The sequence below is a fragment of the Lycium ferocissimum genome, chromosome 11 (assembly GCF_029784015.1).
Source record: "Lycium ferocissimum isolate CSIRO_LF1 chromosome 11, AGI_CSIRO_Lferr_CH_V1, whole genome shotgun sequence".
Classification (NCBI taxonomy): domain Eukaryota; kingdom Viridiplantae; phylum Streptophyta; class Magnoliopsida; order Solanales; family Solanaceae; genus Lycium; species Lycium ferocissimum.
In genome coordinates, this window is record NC_081352.1 from 33,009,888 (window position 1) to 33,034,690 (window position 24,803).

Here is a 24,803-nt window from a genome sequence, read left to right on the forward strand (position 1 = left end):
ATTGCATGAACTGCCCTTCAAATGGACTTCCTCCATTTTCCTCTTCTTCTTCTTTCGAGCAACGATCTCTCATCTTTGTATTTTTCTCTTGTAGTGTAATAAATATTAGATGAGGTCTTATCTCGTTACTGATATTCCTCTTATTTGGAAATTAGTACTATTTGTTGAAGTAAAATTGATGGTGGTGATGAAATTAATGGTTGGGTTTGGAGTTGATGATAATGGGGTGGTGGATTTGGTAGGTGGCGGGTTAGCGATTAATGGTGGTGGTTTAATGGTGGGATGGTTTAGTGATGAAGAAGAGATAATTATTAGAGCATTTTAATAGTTAATTAGGGATTAATTAGTATAAATTTAATTAACAAAGAAAAGGAAAAGAATATAACAAAATTTAGAAGATTTCCACGTGGCGGCGGCAGCTGATGGCGTGGCGATGTGGGGAGCAAGTGTTACACGCCTCACCGTGCAATTGGTTATCGGCTTTTGAGGGGTAATAAATTCGACTTTTAGATGTTGAGGTGTGTAATAGGTCGCCTGCATAGTTTGAGTGTGAACTCAATATTTTGAGTATAGTTTAAGTGTCATTTGATGTATTTTGCCTATATATTTCGTTACAAAAGAAAATCCCAAATGTTGTTCATATGGATGATGCATGGGCTTTCTGGTCCCATCCATTCGTGTGAGTGAAATTATGACTCTCAAAAGCTGAATGAAATTGATTTGATAGTAGGTGGACCCTGCAAGTAGTCTACTGCATCACCATGGTTGTTAACCCACAAAATAATTAAACCATATCCTTGGAACCAGTGAAAAAGGTGGATGATAAAAGCACCGTCCACCTCCAATCTGAAAGTTGTGGGTTCAAGTCACCAAATAAATAAAAAGAGGAGCTCCTGGAGGAGAGTTAAAAAAAAGGTGGATAATGATAAATGTCTAAAAAATTCAAGTTATATATGATGATAGTATAACGATTTCTTTTACATGATTTGCATATTGTAATTTGCTATTGTTAGATTAAAACCGTCTAAAGATATTCTTAATATGATATGATATTATTAAATTGATTCAATTTTGCTTTCTTCAAATTAAAAGATCTCACACTATTAAGAGTATCCTACAGTTTATATATAACATCCTTTTCTTTAAAACTATCAATGTGATACTGTGTTTGCACACCAACAATCTCTTTCGAGCTAAGTTTCGCACGACCTGTCACCAAGATTTTTATGGGCTTATCTAGAGATCAATTGTGTGTCACCCACATCATTCGAGTATTTATAGCACCAAATTAAAGTCCACAAAACTTCTTTATGTGTATGCCCGAAGACAGACAAAGGCAGTTATAAGTTGGGCATCATGCATCACTCTGTCATATTCATACTCGTCCCCAACACCACAGGATCTGATACTAGTTACTATTAGGCTAAAACAATCCAAAATACCCTTAATGTAGTCTGTATATGAATTCCAACCGGTAAATATTTTTCGTCACTTGAATAATCATGAAAAAAATGCTTAAACAAAAACAAGATTGTCGAATACCTTCGGCTCTAATAATTTTAGTGAATATGAGGTACAATTTTTGCTTGCATGTCATAATCATCATGATAATAATCAAATTAAATCTTTGAGATTAACAACATTCATTGAATAAGCTACTGAATTTCAGCAATCTTTTTTGGCTTTATCTTTTATCTCTGTTAGTTAAATGCCAAACCAAAATGATCTCGACACAAAGTACTTTTTCACTTTGTTGATGGTGTCAGCTTTATTTCATCACTTCAATAACTGGCCCTCTCATTTTCTCTAATACGATTAATTAGATAAAACAAAGATTAGGGTGGTCTAAGGTTGCTTTTAAATGTCAAATCATTGTCTCCTAATTGCAATTTATCTCCAATATCTTTCCTTGATTTCGGGCTTAATTGACTAATATAATAACAGACATAAATGGGTCCAAATGTGGTGTGTGACCTCTTCCATAGGAGTTTAATTAGTTTATTAAGCTCCTAAACTTTACCCAGAGACCTATCTGCTACTAATATTTTATTTTGATGATGATGACTTGATGAGTTAAAGTTTGTGTGCAACACACAACGAGAAAGAAAAAAAAGAAAACGAAAAAAAAGGCCCATTAACGGGTCCAAAAATAACGAGATGTCACAAGTTACTTGGTTCACATTAACCAACGGCATACTGAAAATGATTATGGAATCCTTTAGATCAAAGTTGCTGAATAAAGGCTTGCTGAAAGCAAAAGCCAGTCCACTACAAAGCGGTCAAATATTCTGTCAAGAATTATCTTATTTGAAGAGCTAAAGTTTGCTCTTTTCAATAAGTTTCCGAACAATTTGATGAATGTTACCAAAATTTAGATATTTTGAGATCCTTCACTGCTGCAAGTATAATGGTTATCTTATTGTTAGTTACTTCATGAATTTTTTAGTAATTTAGATTCATAACATACATACCTTCTTGCAAAGGACCATTCAGTTGGATCGACATGAAAGTTCAACTACATTATTCGAATTCATGTTGCAAATATTTGAAAGTTTATTCCTTGACCTGTTGTCGCCACTCCTTTTACTGTCAACCCAACTTGAGAGGGTTCTCTAAGTGTAAAACAATGCAAACTAGGTTGTGTCTCGATTTGGAAAAGATGAAAGGCCCAGCTGGGAGAGTGTACCCATTCACCCAAAGGATTTCCATGACAATCCACGTATAACAAAAGAAATTTCTAATGCAATTCATTGGAACAACCAATTGAAATTGACTTTTATGTCAAAGTCATTGCAATTGGGAGGTTGCGGACACTTGCAGAGTCCCACATTGATTGTGGAAAGGGAGATTGGTCTCCTTACATGGACATGAGTTTGGCTCTTATATCACGTTAATGAAATGAACTTTAAGTCTAATTCAACCTCAAAAGCTAACGATATAGGGAGACCAAACATGGTAACTTTAGGGGCTTTCAAGTATTAACTCATTAATATTTGCAGAACAATTCGGTATACTCCTTCTGTGTATTGAAGGCGTTTGCCTACGAGCTGGACTGGACAATTTGTCCTAAAGCCCAAGTTTATCATTCCACTTCTAGCCAAGAAAAGAGCATAACTTTGATTTGAAGCTCGACCGTGAATTAAAAGCAAAAAACAATAATTTTTCACTTATCTGAATAAAAATTACTAACTCTTAGTAATACTTCTGTCTTGCAAAACTTTCCCAACAAAATAATGAGTAAGAGGCGTATTAGTACTCAAATGCCATCAAAATAGAGCTTTTACCGATAGAAACCCAGTTTATTGAAAGAGCAGAGTAATTCAAATGAATTCTTAGAGAACTTCTAGCTTATTTGTCCCGTTGCTTTCATATACTACAAATATATCTCCATATATTATACAACTTATCTTCAACTAAAAAGCTTTCTTTGTGAAGTCTATTTATACTTCTGTTTTTGTTTTTCCATTTTTCTCCACTTTGACAATACTTGAGAACAATTCAGGATGCTTGTATATACATTGTTGTCAGAGAATACCAACTATAGAAATCTGTAAAGGACACAGAAATCTGGTGAGGCTTGAAAGGAGAAATTGAACTAAATTTGTCAAAAATGTCCACCATCACTTCACATTCAAAGGACAAACTATAGAATGTAACTATTGAACAATCATATAGAAAAAAAAGCAAAAAACTGCAGAAATTTTACACAGATGTTACAAGCCTTCACCTGCCAAAGCATTTCAATACTGTAGAAATCATCGAAGACGAGAGAAATTTCAAGCCAGCAGAGCCACCAGGAAAGTAAGATATTGCGTAGTATGCTAATGCCATAACCTAAAATGACAGGGAAGTGTCAGTGCTAAGATTTAAATAACGATATTGCTTTTACCTTAGTTGAAAACTGGAAGTAAGGAACACTAGGGAAAGACAAGAATAAATTATCATGCCGCACAGATAACTGCAAAAGGTGAGAATAATTAGAACCGACAAAGCGAGAGGAAAAACATTGAAAGTATAAGTACCTGAATCACAGAGAAAAGCACCGAAAGGATATAGCTATGGAGTGCCATGGAAACGTAGAGCGTGCCAATCATGCTACCCATGAATCCTAGTGTAAAAGGAAGTCTCTGGTACAAATGACGGGGTAAAGAAAGATTTAGAAGACAATAAGCCCTAGACACAGAGCACCACAGACCAGCAGTAAATGGAAAAAAGAAAATACCTCCATTGAAAACATATGAGCAAACTGATTCTGAGTACCCCTGAGTGCAAAGAATGACCCAATGATAAAGGAACATCCAAGAGTAAAGCAAATGGCAAATTTCTGAGGCACCAATACTATCACGGGGAGGAACAAAGTAAATGCCATGAAAATGAAGAAGACTCCAGTCGCCATGAATAGGCCAAAATACATGAGGGATTTCCCAGAAGGAATGTTGCTAGTGGCAGACTGCAAGTTCCCTGGAATGTCTCTCACTCCTTTAGAAACCCTGAATAAGGATCAACAAACCACTATTCTCTCATTCAAACATCACCCAGAGAACTCCTCAAAATGTGAACTCATTCAAAAAAGCAGGGAAGAAATACAACTGCCATATAACATTTCACTGTATATCCACAGCCTCTGTCCAATCCGTGAATTTCATTTGTCTGAAATAAGTTAAACTATAAACGACGCTAAATATGATATCACAATACAACAAGGAATGAAGAAACAGGGTTGGAAATCTACCAAGCAACCATAGAGCACTCCTCTGAAATAAGGACATGACATCGGCACAAATTATGTCTTACAGAAGAAATGATTTTCTCAGCATTGATGATGATGATTATGATAAAAATCAATCCATGACAAGACTCCAAGCTTTGTAGGAAGAGGATTGTTTCTCCTGTGATAAGATCCAACCAGCTAACTACAATTTTTCTTTTGCATTTTCAATACCTATATTATCATCTTACTTAGTTACAGACGAACTAAGTTTCACAACATTGACAACGATAATGTTATGACTAGATACTCCCAGTGATAAGTACTAGCCAGCTAACTACAGATCTTTATGGTTTCCACTTCCCAATACCCTATGTTATCTTACTTTTGCCATTCCCTATGCAATTTGGAGTGAAACTAGGTATTCAGCTGTCTAAAAATCAACTCTCTGTTTCATAAAGTTCTTTTGTTTTTAAGAAATCAGATTCAGTCTCATACGGTTCATAACATGCACAAATTTACGATCTCCCAGAAAAATGGCTCTATCAACATGAAATGTCAATCAGATTGAAAGGTTCTTTTTGGGATAAAGCTTCTTTTTTTTTTTTTTTTTTTTTTGATGACATTCATGGGCTCTCGGGTGTTCTTTCCTTCTCCTCGAGAGGTCCCAGCAAGTAGCTCGCCAAGCACTATCCTGAATGATGGATGAAAGCCCCATGCTCAACCTCGAGCCACCCTTGCTTTAAGCTTCTTTATCTCCTGAAATTGATTTTTAACTTTCCTCGGCAGTCCCAGATATAATATTGAATGATGGATCCTGCCTACTTTAAGCTAAATTTATAACTTTGAGATATAATTTGTAGGGAAGGGAAATTTTCTAGAGGAGAAAACTACCCCCACAATTATCATTTGGACATCTAAATTTGGTTCCAGCATTGTCCTCTATTTCTATTTTTTTTTTTTGGAAATGGAAAAAAATGGCAAAACAACTGTTTAGGTATGGCTTTGTCCCAAAAAAAAAAAAAAAAGAGCATGTCATAATGCAGCAGGATCTTTGATGCCTCCTGCTCTTTCAAGATTGTTTATCACCAAGTCAACGGATTTCTTCTTAATTCATGTAATCCAACAACTTCAGTCAGATACTTTTAATCCCATTATGCTCTATCATTACCAGTGTATGATAATGCATATCTGAAGGCCGATAAGCCTCCCGTTTTTTCAAGAAAGTTTAGTGATAAGTCAAATCTTAACCTGTTAATCCGTGTACCATTGCAACTTTAATCAGATATCTATGATGCCAATGCCACTAACGTGGTAAGAATTAGTAGCTTGAGAAAAGGCAGTAGCATTTCAGTTAGGCTTTCTCACTGATGTCTATGGGACGTACTGTTAAGTTCTGCAGTTGGTTACTTGAAGCATGGTACTCTGAGAGCCCAGAATTTCCAACAGTACATCAAAATTAAAAAAAGATTAGCTTGCAAACCTTAATGTTTTTCTCATTGCTGACACTCTATCAGACTTTCACTCAACAATGAGAATCAGTGTCCGTACATAAGTTATAATATTAATTTCTATATCAATACTCAGCTCTAGACCCATCTCTTAACGTAAGAATCAAGAAAAATTTGTATGTTACCCGTGCAACTAACTGTTTAGCAATATTGGCAAAAATGACCTTGTTACACTGCTAGTCTTGCCTTTCTTATGTTGAAAAAAATAACTCTTCTAGCTCTTTTTGGGGGAAGCAAGCAACAAATATAATTCTGAATTCAAATTTCTTAACTTTTCCAGTCTAACATGTCAATCGCTATTGAGAAAAATCCCTGAAGCAATTCCTCTTTTGAACAACCTATCTTTCAGAGTAATCATCTTAACAGATACAAAGATATTCCGAAGACTAATGGTCTTTGGGATAAATCGGAGTTTTATCTCTAATGTTGTACTACCTTTTGTATAATTGCTGATACAATTGCTCCTCTATGCCATTGCACTAAGCCGCATTGACCGAACACGTGAATTCCTTATCTCCTTATTGTTTCTGTTATTGTCATTATAAGGCTTTTTGTTAAATTCATCACTATCTCAGACTCCCGATCCAACAGATTGCAGATTGTGTTTGACTAGGTGGATATGCATATTTAGCAGAAAAAGCTCATGACAGCAAAGAGGAGTTAGATAATGTTAGAGCGCCCCACTGAGTGACATAATGGATATATGGCCTTAAGAAATTACACACGTGAGCTAACTCATGGAGTTTGTTAGATCAAGTCCTACCAATTTTGATTTCCTACAACTTTGAATTATTTTCCAACAACTTTCAACGAGATCAGCGAGAATTAAGATAATACAGAACGTTTCAACAACTGTTATCCATTATCAGCTTTCTTCCTCAACTCGATAGGCTAAATTGGATTGGTATTACCTATCATTTCCTTCAAGGAAAAATTACAGAGAAAAGGGAAAGTACACTGTGAGAGAGGACCTTACAGGTTGTCCATTTCAGAACATTTTCAACAAGATCAATGAGAATTAAGACAATACAAAAAGCTTCAACTAAAGGTACAGTCAGACCTCTCTATAACAGCACCTCACTATAACAGCCAAGTTTTTCTTGGAACCGATTTTTAATGTTATATTTTACCTCTCTCTATAACAGCTTTTTACCTATAACAACAACAGTCATCTTTACAATGGAACACTCTTCGTAAAATTACTCCTCCATAGGTTTGTGGCATCAACTACCAAATCCAATCTATATTGTCCATTTCATAAAATATTCAACGAGATCAGTGATAATTAAGATAATACAGAAGGTTTCAACAACAGGTATCCATTAACAGCTTTCTTCCTCAACAAAATAGCCTAAATTGGATTAGTATTACCTATCATTTCCTTCAAAGGACAAATTACAGAGAGAAAAAGGAAAATTTTCAAAAATATACAGCTTTTGAAAATTATTACGCCACGTAGCCTAATATACAACATTATACCTGGGGGGAAAGCATTATACATAATGTATCAACCTTGTATAAAGTGTATAACAGTGTATAAAAGGTGCTTATACACAAATATGAGCTAAATCAAGTAACAAACTCAAAGTATGGGCTACGTGGCGTAAATATTTTCAAAAATAGACACAGAGCATAATTTTCCCTTTAAATCAATAAAGTATCTCAATAGGATTGTCGCTTCAACTACCAAATCCAAACTATATTGTCCATCTCAGAACATTTTAAACCGGATCAGCGATAATTAAGATAACGAAATTGCAATATTGAATTAGTATTACCTACAATTTCCTTCAAATGACAAATTACATAGAAAAAAGGAAATTACAGTATGAGAGAGGAAGTTACATGTTAAAAGTATCATAAACGGTGTCATTAGCAGAACGAACGGCAGATTCGAGATCGAAGCTACCAATGAACACAGTGTGAGCACTATTAATGCCTACTCTCCAAACTATATTGTCCATTTCAGAAAATTAATTCATTTATGTCACTAACAGATCGAAAATTTAAGAATCGTATCACGAAGGCATTTCGTCGAACACTTAGCGGGCCCTATAAATGCCTACTCTCAGTTTGAAGGATTTCTATGTTCAACGAGATCAGCAATAACTAGGAGTAATACAGAACGTTTCAACTACAGGTATCCATTATCAGCTTTCTTCGTCAACTCAATAGCCTTAATTGGATCAGTATTACCAACCATTTCCTTCAAAGAGCAAATTACAGGGAAAAAAAAGGAAATTTTCAAAAATATACAGTATTTGAAGATTATTACGCCACATGGCCCAACATACAATATTATACAACATTATATTTATACCTGGGGGCAAAGCATTATACATAATGTATCAACCTTGTATAAAGTGAATAATAGTGTATAGAAGGTGTTTATACACAAATATGAGCTAAATCGGGTAACAAACTCAAACTATGGGCTAAGTGGCGTAAATATTTTCAAAAATAGACATAGAGCGTAACTTTCCCTAGAAAAATACTCACATGAGCTAACTCTTGGAGTTTGTTCGATCAAATGTCAGTTTTCTTAAATCAATAAAGCATCACAGTAGGTTTGTCACATCAACTACCATATCCAAACTACATCATCCATTTCAGAACATTTTCGACAGGATCAGCGATAATTAAGATATTACAGAACAATTCAACTACCAAGTCCAAACTATACTATCCATTTCAGAACATTTTCAATGAGATCAGCGATAATTAAGATAATACAGAACAATTCAACAACCAAATCCAAACTATATTATCCATTTCAGCAGATTTTCAACAATATCAGCGATAATTAAGATAATTCAGAACATTTCAACAACACTTATACATTATCAGCTTTCTTCCTCAACTCAAGAGCACTAATTATATTAGTATTACCTACCAAATTACACGTTAAAAGTACCGGAAACGGTGTCGTTAGCGGAACGAACAGCGAATTCGAGATCGAAGCTACCTATGAACGCAGTGCTTGCACTATTAATACCTACTCTTCAATTATATTGTCGATTTCAGAAAATTAATTCATTTACATCACTAAATTTGTGAATAGCATCATTAAGGCATTTCATCGAACACTTAGCGTGCCTACTCTCAGTTTGAAGGATTTCTATATTCAACGAGATCAAGCGATAATTAAGATAATACAGAACGATTCAAATGACAAATTACATAGAATTTTAAAGGAAATTGCACACAATGAGAGAATGTTCAACTTACACGTTAAAAGTGCCGGAAACGGTGTCGTTAGCAGAACGAACAGCGGATTCGAGATCGAAGCTACCTATAAACGCAGTACTAGCGCTCTCTTCAGATGATTTAGCAGATGCGTATGAATTCCAATCAGCTAACAAAGAAGGAGTTGAAGAAGAAGAAGAAGTTTGTAATTGCTCAACATATCGATCATCGGCAACGGCGCCGGCGCCGCCAGCTGAAAACCACTTCTGCATTATGATAATATTTTTCCGGCGAGTCGACTAGTGCTGCAGTATTAGTGTTATTGGGGAATTTGGAGTGATTTGAATCGGATCTAATCGGAACCCGACCGGAGCCCAGTTACAACTTACAATAATCTACGGTTTCAACTTAATTTTCTTTTTTCAACTTTCAACCTTGGTCCTTAAGCAATATATCTGTGTCTTTTTTGGCACATAGTTTAGTTTAAAAAAGAAAGGATTATCCAAGCCTTAAAGTATAAAGAAAATTTTAAAATTAAATTATTTTTAAATATAAAAATTGATATTTATTTTTTTGGTACTGACTAAAAAGCAAAGTCACCTACATTAGTGCCAAGGGAGAATGTAAACTTTTCCCTTTTTTTTATCCTTCGTTTTACACCACAATAAACGTGGAAATGGATCATCTGAATCCTTATAATTTACTAAAAAGGGTTAGATTTACCCTTGTACTCTTACAAAAAAATTATATTTATTTTTTATTATACTTTTTTAATATATTTGTCTTTTTTTTACGCTAACTTCAAATCATATTTAACATTGTATTTTTTTTTTTTTAAAAAGTCCTATTTACTATTTAAATCCCCATGTCCCATTTTAACAATTGGTTGGTACTTTCCCACCCACCCCTAACTCATGTTCCGGTTACAATTTCAGGAATCTACGGTTTCCACTCTCTAATTATTATTATTTTCAACTTTAAACCTTGGTCCTTAAGCAATGTATATCTTTGTCCTGTTATCATCCTACTATGTAAACTTTTCTCTTTTTCTTTTTTACCCCACAATGGACATGGAAATGGACCAAGTGGACCCTCTAAAAATTTGAATAGAATAGCGACAATGAGAGATACTACATAAATGATTTCTTAAATTAACAATCGGATATATTAATTTTATCGATGATCAGATAAGCACCTCTACTTCATACAGGTGTACGATTAACCATTGAACTCATAACTTACGAGTGATCAAATAAAACAATTATTATCGTGTCTAAATAAAATAAATTTTAACAGACTCTCTTTTAATTTGTTTTTATTTGATTTTTTTTACTTTTGGGGCTTAAAAGAAGCATATATCACATAGAAAATTATCATTTAATGACAAATACATATTTGACTCGATTAAGATTTCATGCTAAAATTACTACTAATCAAACAATCGGCGTGGACCAAATTAATAAAAAATTATTAACCCTCTCGTAATTTTGAAGAGCCTAATGCTATGCAAGCCAAATATATGGACATGAATGATTTGTGTGTTTATACATTCAGCCATATTTCTCTAGTAACGAATAGTTGTGTTTATACATTCAGTCATATTTCTCTAGCAACGAATAGGTGCTTAACTTGAATTATTAAAAATTGGAGAAATAGGTTATTGTTCATTTCTCTAAATTATTAATAACAAGAAAACAAAGATGGTTTAGTCAGACAACTAGTTACCATGATACAATCTTTTAGCACTGCTATTCCAATTGTAGCCAATTAGCTACTTCCTACTTCCTAGGTGACTAAGCTCCAAGGTGCAGCAGCAACAACATACCTACTGTGGGTCGGATATAAGCAAACCTCAACGCTATTTTTGTAGGATAGAGCTTGTTTTTGATAGACATTCGATTCAAAAATAAAGTTTTCGAAATAGGGTTGCAGTTGAATATAACATCAAGATATAAAACCGAAATAGGGTTACAATTGAATATAACATCAAGATACAAAACAAATGAAGTAACAGATAGTAATACTTATTGAAGAATACGAAAATACGAGAGTACTAAATAATAGCCAAAAGACATCATTTCACCCCTAAGAACTTGAACACGAAAACTCACTTCGTATATATATATATATATATATATATATATATATATATATATATATATATATATATATATACAACAATTATCATGTAATTAAATACAACTCCCTAAACAACTTTCATCTCGAAAATAATATTAAATACGAATACCGGAAAATCATTGAACGTGAGAGAAAAAAAATACAAGAGAGTGAGGAACAAATACAATCAAATGCATAGACCAAATGGCAATAAACAAAAGAGCAAAAGCTGAAACTACTATGGTGAGAAAGATATATATATATGATATATATACTATTATACAACTAAAATAAAATAAAAATAATATATAAATAAAATAAAAATAAAAACGCACCCCCACCCAAACCACCCCACTTCCCGCATCTTGTCCTCCAACCGAACCACCTTGTCTCGGATATCTTCACCCCCAACTCTAGTGTGCCACCTATCCACAACCGCATTTACGCCCACCATTTCCACCACCGTTGCTACCACTGTAACAAGAGAGAAGGGCTCTTGTTCATTTGTGACGAAATGAAGAGCTCCGGTGAGCTCATCAATGGAGAAAGTATAGAAAAGGGAAGGAGAGAAGAAAAAAGTAGAGGAAAAGTAGATAATTCTTTTAATCGATGATGAGCTTAATTCAGTACAAAGGCATATAATGCCCAAATCTAGCTAATTCCCCAAAATACATGTGTCCTTTCCCATAACACAAATAAGGACTAAATATGCAAAGAAACTAGAAATTATACTAGGACTAAAGTGACATATATATATATATATATATACAATTTAAAAATAAAATAAAAATAATATATAATTTAAAATAAAAATCTGCCCACCTCCACGGCCCACTTAAATCCCTTTATAAACCACCGCACCTTTGCTCATGTAAGATAGAAGGGCCGATTTTGTGACAACCACATCCTGGAGAAAGTATAGAGAAAAGGGAAGGAGAGAAGAAAAAAGTAAGGAAAAGTAGATAATTCTTTTAATCATGATGAGCTTAATTACCAAGGCATTGTATCCACCATTCTCCAAAATACATGTGTCCTTTCCCATAACACAAATAAGGACTAAATATGCAAAGAAACTAGAAATAATACTAGGACTAAAGTGACAATAAGCAAAATACAATTTAAACCTAGAAGGACTAAACTTTATTACCCCCACATCCATATCCACCTGCCCGTATCCACCACCACCACTACCTTTCCCCACCACCCAAGCAACAATAATTTCCAACAGAATAATTTCCATCTTCTTCCAACTTTGCTTCTACTTCTCATTCAAATCACCAAATTAAGAAAACCCACAAATATTGGTTTTATCAATTTTAATGGAAGTATATTACTAACGAGTCATTTGCACTTTTGTCCCTATTTTGTGTTGGTTTTTAATTAAACGGAAAAGGGTAGATTTTCCCCATACTCTGACAAATAAGATTAGATGGCTTGAAAGAGGTGATGATGATTTTTGTCAATTTTAATTCCCTTATGAGCTGATTAATTAGGCATTTGAGCTGATTTTTCTGGTGGTTTTTTCAGCCATGGCGTTGTTGGACTCTCTTTTTACCCGAGCTTAACACAGATCTGAGCCTCAATTTTTCTCTATTCAGCTTGGAATTCTTATTTATATATATATTTCGTTGATGATAATGGAGGTTTGAATGACAAGGATAAGGAGAAAGATGAAGATGACAAAGATGGGATTTTTCAGATGGGTTGAAGAAATTGCACGAACTGCCCTTCAAATGGACTGGTGTGTGGGGAAGGGGGACGGGTGGGGGAGGGGTGTTGAAGAAGAAGAAAGGTTGATGGGTGAGAGTTAATGTTGAAAAAAATGTGATTTAGGAATTTGAATAATTGATTAGGAATTAATTAACGTGGAAATATGATTAATAAAAGAAAATCTTTGACAAAGATGGGATTTTTCAGTTAGGTTGATTTAAGGAGGCGGTGGTTATGGTCGTGGTGGCGGCGGCGGCGGTGGTAGTTGCTACAAGTGTGGTGAGGATGAGGAGAAAGAAGAAGGAAGAGAAAAGGGAGAAAAAAGAAGAAAGAGAAAAAATAATAAAAGAAAAACAAAAAATGAAGGGTTGGTAATTTTTGATATGGCAATGGCGTGGCAACGACGTGGCAATGACGTGGCGCGAGTGTAATACACCTCACATTGTGAGAGTGGTATTATTTTTTCAAGGTGAAAAATAATTGAAACATATGTTCTTTTGGGGGGTATATATTAGAAGTTAAGTTTAGTTGCTAAAGTGAATTTTTGTGCCAAGTTCAAGGGTGAAATGATGTCTTTTCTCTAAATAATACTAATAAGAAGAAGAAGAATAAGAAAGGGGAGGAGGCTAGCCCCTACATCTCCCACTAACTTTCTACCCTAATCGTCGACCTCCATACATTCATACCTAATAGGATTCCTTAAGGGAAAACTCTAAGAATCACAAACACAAAGCAGAAACGCGGAATTAAAGATAGAAGAAATTGGGGATGAGAAGAGAAGATAAAAACAAGACCCAAATTAGATGAAATAGAAAGAAAAACTTAGAAATAGGTTTCCAAATCCTCCAATCTAACTCTAACAATTTGACCTATACTAATTGAAATCAAGGCAAAAGAAATTCAATTGATATCCTCAAGTGAACAACTCTTCATGAATTTCAAGGACAAGGTTTTCATTAGCAACAATGAAATCACACTCTAAATCTACTAACTAGGGCTAACAAGCCAAACAAACTATCTTAAGAAATATCCATTCTCAATTCATCAAATCTCCCTAATGAAATGACAAGTATAATATTTATACTAAATAAGCTAAAAAGACTACTAAAGCTATTACAATAATACTCTTAATGAAATAAGGGCCTTGTTTGAGTAGTCTTCTCAATGGATGATGGCTTGACTTTTAAGACTAGCCTCTTTGCATAACTAGTCACCACCTTCCAAGCTATCTCCCATAGCTTGATCACCTTCACATATGGGTCTTCAATGGCCTCCAAAATGCTTTATCTCTATTATCAACGAGTGTGTAGTAAGAAGATACACACTTGAGACCTCTTGAAGCACCTCAAATATGGTGGATGTGCTCCATGGAACACCATCGGTTTGAGGACGAGTTCCACCATGGGTCTTAGCCCTCATAATCACTATCGAGCCATTCGGGGTCGTATCAATATCTAAGGCCATGTTCTTAGTAAGTTGACGTTATGTCATGTCCGGTCTAATCTCCTCCCCCGGTTTTTATTTGGCCTATCTCTACCTTTCCCATCTCTTGTGATACCCAGCCTTTCACACCTCCTTACTGGCGCATCCGCGCACCTCCTCTTCATATGTCCGAACCACCTCAGCCGCTCTTCCCTTATCTTATCTGCCAGAGAGGCCATTCCAACCTTGCCTCGTATAGCTTTATTTCTAATCATATCTCTCATAATATGGCCACACATCCATCCGAGCATTGTCATCTTTGCTACATTCATCCTCTGAACGCTTGACTTGTCAACACTTTGTATAACAATGTTGATCTAACCACTACTCTGTAGAACTTACCTTTAAGCCTTTGCAACACATTTTTATCGCACAGTACCCCGAATGCGAACCTCCATTTCAACCACCTTGCTCTAATATGATGTGCTACATCATCGTTAATCTTCATGTTTCCTTGATTTACTAAGGTGCAACACGATCACTTTCTTTTTTTTTTAATAATTATTTGGTAGTATTAATAATTTACTAATTTGACTAACTCAAATTTACATCGTATAGTATTTCATACCAAAAGTTTTTTTTTTTTTTTTCATTTTTGAGACTCGAATAGAGACATATTAATTAAGGAATAAAATCTCTTCATCTTACCATGTATTATTGATATATCATCACATAAGTTGTCACTACGTTAGACGATACCAATTCTTTCATTCTTAATCAAATATTTCGAGTTTAAATTTAAAAACTTAAACTACTTTTGATAGAAAGCGTTTCCCTGCAAAATACAATTTTCCATACTCATTCCAATTAATCAAAAGCCCAAAACAAATATCAAAATCCAAAGTTAAAAAAACCCAAAAGAAATTTATAATTTCCCAAGTTGGGATTATGTTGGATAAGAAAACAAAAGTACAAAAGGCGTGACTAAACTTTAAAAGCACACACCGGCCCTCCAACTCCAATAATTACTCAAAATAAAAAACAACACCAATAGAAGGATCTAGAAACCCTAACTATCCATCTATATAAAGTCGCTAACACATTTTTCATAAACCCTCTCTTACTTTCCAGTCTCTTTGTGTTTCACTTCGCCTTTGATTTTTCTTCGTAGTAGCCAAACAGCTCCTTAGATCTAACAGATATGGGAGACACAGAGACATTTGCTTTCCAAGCTGAGATTAATCAACTTCTCAGTCTAATTATCAATACTTTTTACAGTAATAAGGAGATCTTTCTTCGTGAACTTATCAGTAATTCTTCCGATGTAAGTTTCTCTACGATTCTCTGATTTTTTTGAGTATTTTTTTAATGTATTGTGTATGTGGATCGTAAAGTGACTTGAAATTTGAGTGTTTTAGATACTGTATTGCTATAGTTTTCTGTGTTTTTGAAGTTTTGAGTTTTTTTTTTTTTTTTTTTTTTTTTTGAAAAATTCTGCATTGTCTTTGTAGATCGCATAATATGATCGTATATTGCCATCTGTGACTTTGAAATTTGAGTATTTTAAATAAGTTTTGTGATACGGTTCATATATAAGTCGGAAGCACTTGAGTTTTTTTAAAATCTGTTTTGTTTTTGTGGATAGCTTAACGTGTTTGTCTAGGATATTGTAGTGCTATTGCTCTGATTTTGTAATATTGAGAATTTTAGAGTAGTTTGAGCTTTTTTGAGTTTTTTTAATCTGTATTGTATTTGTGGATCATGTAACGCGATTGTTTAGGATACTGTAGTGCTATTGCTCTCTGTAATTTTCAAATTTGAGTATTTTAGAGCAGTATTAAGGTTTTTTTTTAATCTGTATTGTATTTGTGGATAGCTTAATGTGATCGGCTAGGGAGCATTGTAGGCAACTTACTGGATACGGTTCATATATTAGTTGTGTATCGCATAACCTGGTTCAATGATTTTAATTCAAATCTGGATAGTTCAATGATTTGTTCTGTTTTGTCATCTTTAATAATTAGCTGATAAGAGTGAACTGTGTGTATATATTTTGTGATTTTGCTTTTGTTTTGTGTCTTCTAAAGCTCTAGCCTGAATGTTGTATAAACAATGTAGATATGATCATGGTGTTAGTTTATGATTTGTAGATGATTGATTGAAGGAGATCATGGTTCAGTAATGTATAGCTTGTAGAGAGATTTGTTTGACTTTTTGTTGAAGAATTTTATGATGGTTAATCTTTTAAGGAATTTTTTTGTGGTTAATGTTGACCAGTGTTAGTTTAGTTTTGGGGGCAGAATGGTCCCTTAACTAGTTAGGAACTGAATCTATCTATTTATGGAGGCAGCTCATAGAACACTGCTTGAGGATGAAGCAGAATGGTTATACATGATTCATATAATGCACCGTTCACTTGTTAGGGATTGAATCTTAGTTGTTATAGTTTATTTTATTTTAGAGCCTGCTCTTAGAACATTGCTGTAGGGTGAAGCGGCTTCTTAATGACGGAACTTTTAAATCAGCGTTTTACTTCTTGAAGTTTTCCGACATCTGTGTGCCATTATATTATAGGATATGAATGTCTTGTTTTCACTTGGTGTTTGATGTATGCAATATGAGATATTTATTTTTGTTTCTGGGATTATACTTTTAGGCTCTAGACAAGATCCGGTTTGAGAGCTTGACTGACAAGAGCAAGCTAGATGGTCAACCAGAGCTCTTCATCCATATTGTCCCAGACAAGACCAACAATACCCTCACTATCATTGATAGTGGTATTGGAATGACAAAAGCTGGTAAGTTGGAATATCTTGGAAGCTAGATGCTCAACCAGATCTAATTATCCATATTATCCATACTTGTGTTTGTTGTATTTCTATGCGCTGATCTTCTTTGTTTTATTTGCAGATCTGGTGAACAACCTGGGTACAATTGCAAGGTCAGGAACCAAGGAATTCATGGAAGCTCTTGCAGCTGGTGCTGATGTTAGCATGATTGGGCAGTTTGGTGTTGGTTTCTATTCTGCTTACTTGGTAGCTGAGAAGGTTGTTGTGACCACAAAGCACAATGATGATGAACAATATGTATGGGAGTCTCAAGCTGGTGGTTCTTTCACTGTTACCAGGGATACATCTGGAGAGAACCTTGGCAGGGGTACAAAAATGGTCCTCTATCTCAAGGAGGATCAGCTTGAATACCTTGAAGAACGTAGGCTCAAGGACCTGGTTAAGAAGCACTCCGAGTTCATCAGCTACCCCATCTCTCTGTGGGTTGAGAAGACCATAGAGAAGGAAATTTCTGATGATGAAGAGGAAGAGGAGAAGAAAGATGAGGAGGGAAAGGTAGAGGAGGTTGACGAGGAAAAGGAGAAGGAAGAAAAGAAAAAGAAGAAGGTTAAAGAAGTTTCTAATGAGTGGTCACTGGTCAACAAGCAGAAGCCCATTTGGATGAGGAAGCCTGAAGAGATCACGAAGGAAGAGTATGCCGCTTTCTACAAGAGCTTGACTAATGACTGGGAGGAGCATCTGGCTGTGAAGCACTTCTCTGTTGAGGGTCAGTTGGAGTTCAAGGCCGTTCTTTTTGTTCCAAAAAGGGCTCCTTTTGACCTCTTTGACACAAAGAAGAAGCCAAACAATATCAAGCTGTATGTCCGCCGTGTGTTTATTATGGACAACTGTGAGGAGTTGATTCCTGAATACTTGAGTTTTGTGAAGGGTATTGTGGATTCGGAGGACCTTCCTCTTAACATATCCAGAGAGACATTGCAGCAGAACAAGATCCTAAAGGTTATTCGCAAGAATTTGGTGAAGAAGTGTGTTGAGCTATTCTTTGAAATTGCTGAGAACAAGGAGGATTATAACAAGTTCTATGAGGCCTTCTCTAAGAACCTCAAGCTTGGCATCCATGAGGATTCTCAGAACAGGTCAAAGTTTGCTGAACTGTTGCGGTACCACTCCACCAAGAGTGGTGATGAGATGACCAGCTTGAAGGACTATGTGACCAGAATGAAGGAGGGCCAGAATGATATTTACTACATCACTGGTGAGAGCAAGAAGGCCGTGGAGAACTCACCCTTCCTTGAGAAACTGAAGAAGAAGGGCTATGAGGTTCTTTACATGGTTGATGCCATTGATGAGTATTCAATCGGTCAGCTGAAGGAATTTGAGGGCAAAAAGCTTGTTTCTGCTACTAAGGAAGGTCTCAAGCTTGATGAGAGTGAAGATGAGAAGAAAAAGCAGGAAGAATTAAAGGCGAAGTTCGAGGGACTGTGCAAGGTTATGAAGGATGTGCTAGGAGACAAGGTTGAAAAGGTTATTGTTTCTGACCGTGTTGTGGACTCTCCCTGCTGCTTGGTCACTGGCGAGTATGGCTGGACTGCTAACATGGAGAGAATCATGAAGGCACAGGCACTTAGGGACTCTAGCATGGCTGGATACATGTCTAGCAAGAAGACCATGGAAATCAACCCAGAGAATTCCATCATGGATGAGCTGAGGAAGAGAGCTGATGCAGACAAGAATGACAAATCTGTGAAGGACTTGGTTCTCTTGCTTTTTGAGACTGCCCTTCTCACCTCAGGTTTCAGCCTTGAGGAGCCAAACACCTTTGGCAACAGAATCCACAGGATGCTGAAACTTGGTTTGAGCATTGACGATGAAAGCGGAGATGCAGATGTTGACATGCCAGCATTGGAGGATCCTGAAGCTGATGCCGAGGGCAGCAAGATGGAGGAGGTTGATTAAACTCCGTAATTAATGGTGGTGGTTAATCTATCGTTTCCTTAGTATTTCCCAATTTTTGTTTTGCCCATCAGCGGACAATATGTGATAGGGTACTTAATGCCGTTCTTTCAGAATGGTAGTTTAATGTAGGCTACTTATAATTTTACCGGATATTTTTGTTTTGATGCTTGTGGTTAATACAGTATTTTTCTTCTTCTTGCTCGACTCTTGCTTTCTATCAACTACTATTGCTTGCATCAAACGGGAATAGGCCATAATTGGTATTTGGTTGGGGTTGACTTATGACAATCCATATTCCTTTTTGGTTGATAGGCTGGTTGCTTCCTCAAACATTATTTGCTTAAAGCAAAACTCCTTGGAAAAAGAGGGATATTGTTAAGAACGGTAAGTGTTGGAACGACAGTTTTCATTCAGAAACCTGTTTAGGTTGTCTCAATTTTTCACTTCAGCCCAAACTTGAAAGATTGTTCTATACCAGCTTTTCATGTAAAAGCTCCCTCAGAACTAGGGGCCCGTTTGGCTTAGCTTAAAAATAATATCTTATAAGCTGTCATTATTTTTTTGGGTTTATTTTAAGCACAAAATGGCTTATAAGCTCTGCTAGTCAAACACTCAAAAAAGCTAACACTCAAAAAAGCTAAGTCATGGGAGTCCAGATTTATTGTTCAGTTTCTATGCAGAATAAAAGAACAAGAATGAGCAACTCACGAGAGCATATCAAAATCTATCAACTAGAAGATCAGTTCCAGTATGACTGTAACCAAGTTTCTTATTAACTAACAGGAAAACTATTGGCTCTATATGGAGGTTCTTTTTCAGCAGTCATCTAACAGAAGAGCACTTAGGTATGAATCATCTGACTGAGCCAGATTTTGAATCAGAAGAGAAATTTCAAGAAATGGCAGATCTATTCACTCTATCAATAACCGAGCTAGATCTGGTCTATCACAAGGGATTTGCTTTTTCTATTGATTGTGCAGATTGGATAAAAAACAATATTTGAATGAGGGCTAGGGACGGATTGGAAAAAAAAAATCTTTATTGATTCTGCCTCCTATTTTTTATGAAGAGAATGAATTTATTTCTCAAATGATCAGAAAAAAATGGGTTCGGATCTCCTATGGGAATGATTTGAACGATCCAACACCAACATCATGGAGGCAGGCACTCAATATGGATTGATCCAAAATCTGATTCAAATCCAATATAGAACCTATGGTACATAAGAAATGTATTGACTTGATTCTTTTTAGTGAATAGATCCAATCACAACTTCGAATATGGAACTCAAAGAGATCAGATAGGAAAAGATACTGTAAATCATAGAACTCTATAATGAATATATAATAACCAATAATTATCAAATTGAAAAAGAGTCGGAAGAAGGGTTTAGAGCCTCTTTGATTTCTGATGCCCCTCAAGCCACGCATTTGTTAGCAAGCGATTTGGCCTAGCATTAGCCAGATAACAACACTGCAATTTCCAGCTTGTAGATTGCATGATCTGACCAAGAAAACGTTTTTCCTCTTTGGCATGACAAGGTTTTCTTTACTTTTAAATGCAAAACAATGGCGTGTGCCAAGGAGCCAATAACAAGCACAATACCATCATTCAATTGGAAGTCGACATCAATTCATAGGAACAAATCACAAAAACACTACTCAAAAAGAATTGAATCCCGAAGATGTCGATTTTAACATGGGGGAAATAGAAAGAGCAATCATAATGTTATATATCCATGGAACCAGCCAACTTCGATTCCCAGAAACCAAAAGAAAAGTAATATATTACTTTTGTAAGCAACTCTTATTCTCAATCCCAAATCAGGTGTCCTCAACTCTTGAGTGAAAGACAAAGCTCGGAAATGTCGTAGTAATGTCCCTGTTTAAAGGAGGAAGATGTTTAAGCAAATGAATAAACGCAACGGAATAAATACAACTACATAAACATGTTAATATTCCATGTGTCACCCACTTGAGATATTGGAGGGTCATATTCTTCAAAAGTGAAGGATGTCGCCGGACTAAATTTCTCCATTCCTCCTTATCAATCTTTCCGTCGTGCTTAGTATCAGCTTCTTCAAAAGTCTGTCAAAACAGGGAGACTTTAGTTAATAAATAAAAAAGTTCGTAATAATTTACGTATCACTATGAGGAGAATGGTCCGGGAAGGATGTGGAACATAAAAATTGAGTCTGTCCTGGTGCATTTGCAAACATGTACTTAATTGTATATAGAAAACAGTAGTCAAATGAATGAGCAATCTTGTAATACTGATATATCAACAGATCCTAAACTAATTTCAGACGGACCTTAACTATAGCGACATAGATAGAAAAGCAGAAGACCAAGAGGTGAGGCACTATTGTTATGTCTGACTTATACAGCACATCTAGAAAAGAAAAGATGCTTCACATATATGCAAAAAACAGTAGTTTCTAGGTTGATGAAGCACCTTGTCAATTATGCTCTCTATTACTTCATCTGAAAGGTTCATACCAGACTCAGCAAGAGTAGCAACCACCATTTGCTTCACCTGCATTTAGAAGCCACAACTGTTATTTTATCAACAGCACATAAAACAACGTTGTTGGTTAATGAAGTTCGAACAGAGACATCAATGAGGTTCCATAAGTAGAGCAACTACAACTGGAGCATTATGAAGTAGGAAAGCTGAATATGAAACACTCAACATATTATGGTATAACCAGTACTTGACAAGGTTAAAATGTAAGGTAAAGTCTATGCTTTAATGAGTAAAAATAATGGTTATCGGGTTTTTTTTTTTTTTTTTAATATACTAAGAAAATAAAATACAGAAGAAACAGGAAAAATGGATAAATAGAAAAGTAACTGAGGGTAGATTTGTGTTGGAAAAAGGAAAGGAGGCAGAACGATGACTGACAAACTGCTGACCTTAACTTTTCTCATCATATAATTAAGAGAGATACATCAAATGGGCTTAAGATAACCAAATTATCCCATATGAATCTGAAATATGGGGCAAAAAGAAAAAAGAAACTTTTGAGTCCCCCAAGGCAAATACCCCAGAAGATGCTGTTAAAAGGTACATTCCTCAGCCTAAAAGCCCTAAAGGCAAACCCCTCAGTGGAGTTTCGCCCACCCGGGCACAGGGCGTTTAATGCCTTGCCTTGCCCCAAGAGGCCCTTCAATTATGCCTTTCAAAATTGGGGACAACTAATGAATTCATTTAGTGAAGCTTAATTACCTCTTGCCTCTCAATGAAACCCTGTTGCTTGAGATCATATAGCTGAAAAGAAACTGCAATAGTAGTATACCATTAGAAGCAGTCTAGGCCTACTGAAACTAAGAGTCATGAGTAACGCAAGCATAAAACGTACACTCAATCTTATCATCAACAGGTGCATTTGGATGGAAAACAGAGAGTGCACGAGCAAATTCCTCAAAGCCCAAGATTCCGTTGTGCTTTGTGTCAAACAAGTCAAACACCTGCAATTAGATAGGTCAGAGTAGGGAGAAATAAAGAAGTTAGCGTCCATCACCATCGTCAAAGGTACCTAGTAACTCTATTATTTAAGTGGAGATCCAATATTTATTAAAGAATATAAGGTAAAAACAGAATTCAAAGGATAAAACTGAAATTGGTAACCTAGATATACAGACTTGCCGGAATTCTTAAACTTTGTTTCCTTCCTACTTCTTCCGCAGACCATCTATCGTCATATTTTTTACAAGTGAATACCTTGGTTAAAAAAAAGACGCTCTCCTTTTTAAGTCATATCAGTTAATGTCGCTCTCCTTTTAAGTCATATCTAAAATTAATGTCACTCTCCTTTTAAGTCATATCTAAAGTTAATGTCGCTCTCCTTTTAAGCCATATCTAAAGTTAATGTCGCTCTCGTTTTAAGTCAAATCTAAGGTTAATCTTGGTGGGCCCTATCAACACATTTTTATACTTCATATTTGACAATAATGGTAACTTGTTCATGCAGTTTGGCAGGCAGAACAGATACTTCACTAAGGAGCACTATAAAAATGCCATCAAAATCGAATTTATTATACGCGCTGCACGTGGAGAGGTACAAGAAGCATGGGTGTACTTCCTCCAACATGTTTCCTTTAATATTCTCATCCGTAAATTGAATTTTATGAACACCAAATCTATGTATGGTTCTCTTAACTAAATAGGAAAAGAAACTTGGTGATGGATTCAGGGGTAAAAAGTTCCGTTTGATTTCCTTTCGGAGAATAATCAAAACAATCGCTGGTCATTTTCTGTTTCTAGTTGTCCACTTATCCGTCATTATGAAGAATGCATAGTTGTTCCATTTTGCCTTATTTTCATTTGAAGGTAATGGGGAGATTAACAAGGATGTCACACATCGTATTGGAGCAGGGTGGTTGAGATGGAGGCTTGCATATGGTGTCCTAGGTGATAAGAACGTGCCACCAAGACTTAAAGGTAAGTTTTACAGAGTAGTGGTTAGACCGACGTTATTGTATGGGTCGGAGTGGTGGTCAGTCAAGAACTCTCATGTTCAAAAGATGAAAGTTCCGGAAATGAGGATGTTGAGATGGATGTGTGGGCTCACTAGGAGAGATATGGTCAAAAATGAAGAAATTTGGGACAAGGTGGGAGTGGCCTCTGTGGCGGACAAGACGGAGGTGAAAGTAGATGAGATCGGACATGTCCGGACAGGAGTAGGAAAGGCACGTACGCTCCGAAAAGTGTGGGTGTGAGAGGCTAAAAGCGCTGGAGAGTTGGAAGAGATAGAGAAGTATCGGGGAGAGAGGTGATCAAGCGGTGATATGACAAGTCTTAGCTTACGAGGGACACGAACCTAGATAGAAGAAGAAAGTAAGATCGAGGATTAGGGTAGAATGCTAGTAGTAGGATTAGTATATTTTCCTTTCTAGTAGGATCAGTATTATCTCCGTCATGTTTTTGTATTTTTATTTTAGTATTCACATATTTCTTATTCTTAGTCTTTATTACTACTTGTTGTCTCTTTTGCTTTAGTTTTCCTACTATCCGCTTCCGCTTTACTTGAGCCGAGGGTCTATCGGACACAACCTCTCTACCTGCCAAGGTAGGGGTAAGGCCTGTGTACACTCTACCCTCCCGCATCCCACTTGTGGGATTACACTAGTATGTTGTTGTTTGTTTACCTTATTTTCATCAACAATTTTGCTTGTTGGATCCACCCTTTGTTTTAGACAAGCGGAGCTTATTCATGAAACTGGTGCTCGACCATACTGCCCTACAACCTCAACAAAAGTTGCAACATATTTTTGTGTACTTCATTCATTTAAGAGGAATGCTACATCATATATCCATTGACTAACATGTCAACGACAAAATCCTTCAAAGTATTTGTGCTAGCTTCAACGGGATGTTCAACTCATTTCCTTGTTTTAGCGA

At 35.8% G+C, this 24,803-nt stretch overlaps 4 protein-coding genes across 4 annotated transcripts; 1 reads left to right on the plus strand and 3 right to left on the minus strand.

The window, feature by feature from the left end:
- Nucleotides 1–3,568: 3,568 nt before the first annotated feature.
- LOC132036412 (protein transport protein SFT2-like) lies at nucleotides 3,569–9,873 on the minus strand. The gene is made up of 4 exons (XM_059426755.1): nucleotides 9,448–9,873; nucleotides 4,223–4,490; nucleotides 4,023–4,127; nucleotides 3,569–3,834 (listed from the first exon to the last, which is right to left on the minus strand). The coding sequence occupies exons 1-4, from the start codon at nucleotides 9,675–9,677 to the stop codon at nucleotides 3,724–3,726; spliced, it is 714 nt and encodes a 237-aa protein (XP_059282738.1). The 5' UTR covers nucleotides 9,678–9,873; the 3' UTR covers nucleotides 3,569–3,723.
- A 5,895-nt stretch (nucleotides 9,874–15,768) lies between these two features.
- Nucleotides 15,769–19,601, plus strand: LOC132035793 (heat shock cognate protein 80). Its single transcript, XM_059425910.1, has 3 exons — nucleotides 15,769–15,979; nucleotides 17,312–17,453; nucleotides 17,566–19,601. Exons 1-3 carry the CDS (start codon nucleotides 15,857–15,859, stop codon nucleotides 19,398–19,400), a joined length of 2,100 nt encoding a protein of 699 aa, XP_059281893.1. The 5' UTR covers nucleotides 15,769–15,856; the 3' UTR covers nucleotides 19,401–19,601.
- Nucleotides 19,602–20,990: 1,389 nt separating this feature from the next.
- LOC132036663 (calcineurin B-like protein 3) lies at nucleotides 20,991–22,912 on the minus strand. The gene is made up of 5 exons (XM_059427043.1): nucleotides 22,762–22,912; nucleotides 22,629–22,681; nucleotides 21,855–21,935; nucleotides 21,375–21,487; nucleotides 20,991–21,281 (listed from the first exon to the last, which is right to left on the minus strand). Exons 3-5 carry the CDS (start codon nucleotides 21,924–21,926, stop codon nucleotides 21,224–21,226), a joined length of 243 nt encoding a protein of 80 aa, XP_059283026.1. The 5' UTR covers nucleotides 21,927–21,935; nucleotides 22,629–22,681; nucleotides 22,762–22,912; the 3' UTR covers nucleotides 20,991–21,223.
- LOC132038255 (calcineurin B-like protein 3) lies at nucleotides 21,932–23,493 on the minus strand. Its single transcript, XM_059428945.1, has 4 exons — nucleotides 23,338–23,493; nucleotides 22,762–22,870; nucleotides 22,629–22,681; nucleotides 21,932–22,042 (listed from the first exon to the last, which is right to left on the minus strand). Exons 1-4 carry the CDS (start codon nucleotides 23,491–23,493, stop codon nucleotides 21,932–21,934), a joined length of 429 nt encoding a protein of 142 aa, XP_059284928.1.
- Nucleotides 23,494–24,803: the final 1,310 nt, after the last annotated feature.

Bases quoted from the DNA above. Each gene is read 5' to 3' on its own strand.
- LOC132036412 (XM_059426755.1), bottom strand. From the start codon at position 9,677: ATGCAGAAGTGGTTTTCAGCTGGCGGCGCCGGCGCCGTTGCCGATGAT. The intron at 4,491-9,447 runs GTAAGTTGAACA...ATCCTTATTCAG, and splicing joins GTTTCCGGCACTTTTAACGT to GGTTTCTAAAGGAGTGAGAG. The intron at 4,128-4,222 runs GTATTTTCTTTT...CATTTGTACCAG, and splicing joins CTCATATGTTTTCAATGGAG to AGACTTCCTTTTACACTAGG.
- LOC132035793 (XM_059425910.1), top strand. From the start codon at position 15,857: ATGGGAGACACAGAGACATTTGCTTTCCAAGCTGAGATTAATCAACTT. The intron at 15,980-17,311 runs GTAAGTTTCTCT...TTATACTTTTAG, and splicing joins TTATCAGTAATTCTTCCGAT to GCTCTAGACAAGATCCGGTT. The intron at 17,454-17,565 runs GTAAGTTGGAAT...TTTTATTTGCAG, and splicing joins TATTGGAATGACAAAAGCTG to ATCTGGTGAACAACCTGGGT.
- LOC132036663 (XM_059427043.1), bottom strand. From the start codon at position 21,926: ATGGTGGTTGCTACTCTTGCTGAGTCTGGTATGAACCTTTCAGATGAA. The intron at 21,488-21,854 runs GTGCTTCATCAA...CTGTTTTGACAG, and splicing joins TAGAGAGCATAATTGACAAG to ACTTTTGAAGAAGCTGATAC. The intron at 21,282-21,374 runs GTGGGTGACACA...TCCTTTAAACAG, and splicing joins ATGACCCTCCAATATCTCAA to GGACATTACTACGACATTTC.
- LOC132038255 (XM_059428945.1), bottom strand. From the start codon at position 23,493: ATGTTGGAGGAAGTACACCCATGCTTCTTGTACCTCTCCACGTGCAGC. The intron at 22,871-23,337 runs GTATAAAAATGT...ATCTAATTGCAG, and splicing joins CCATTATTGTCAAATATGAA to GTGTTTGACTTGTTTGACAC. The intron at 22,043-22,628 runs GTAATTAAGCTT...CTCCAGTTGTAG, and splicing joins GTTTCATTGAGAGGCAAGAG to TTGCTCTACTTATGGAACCT.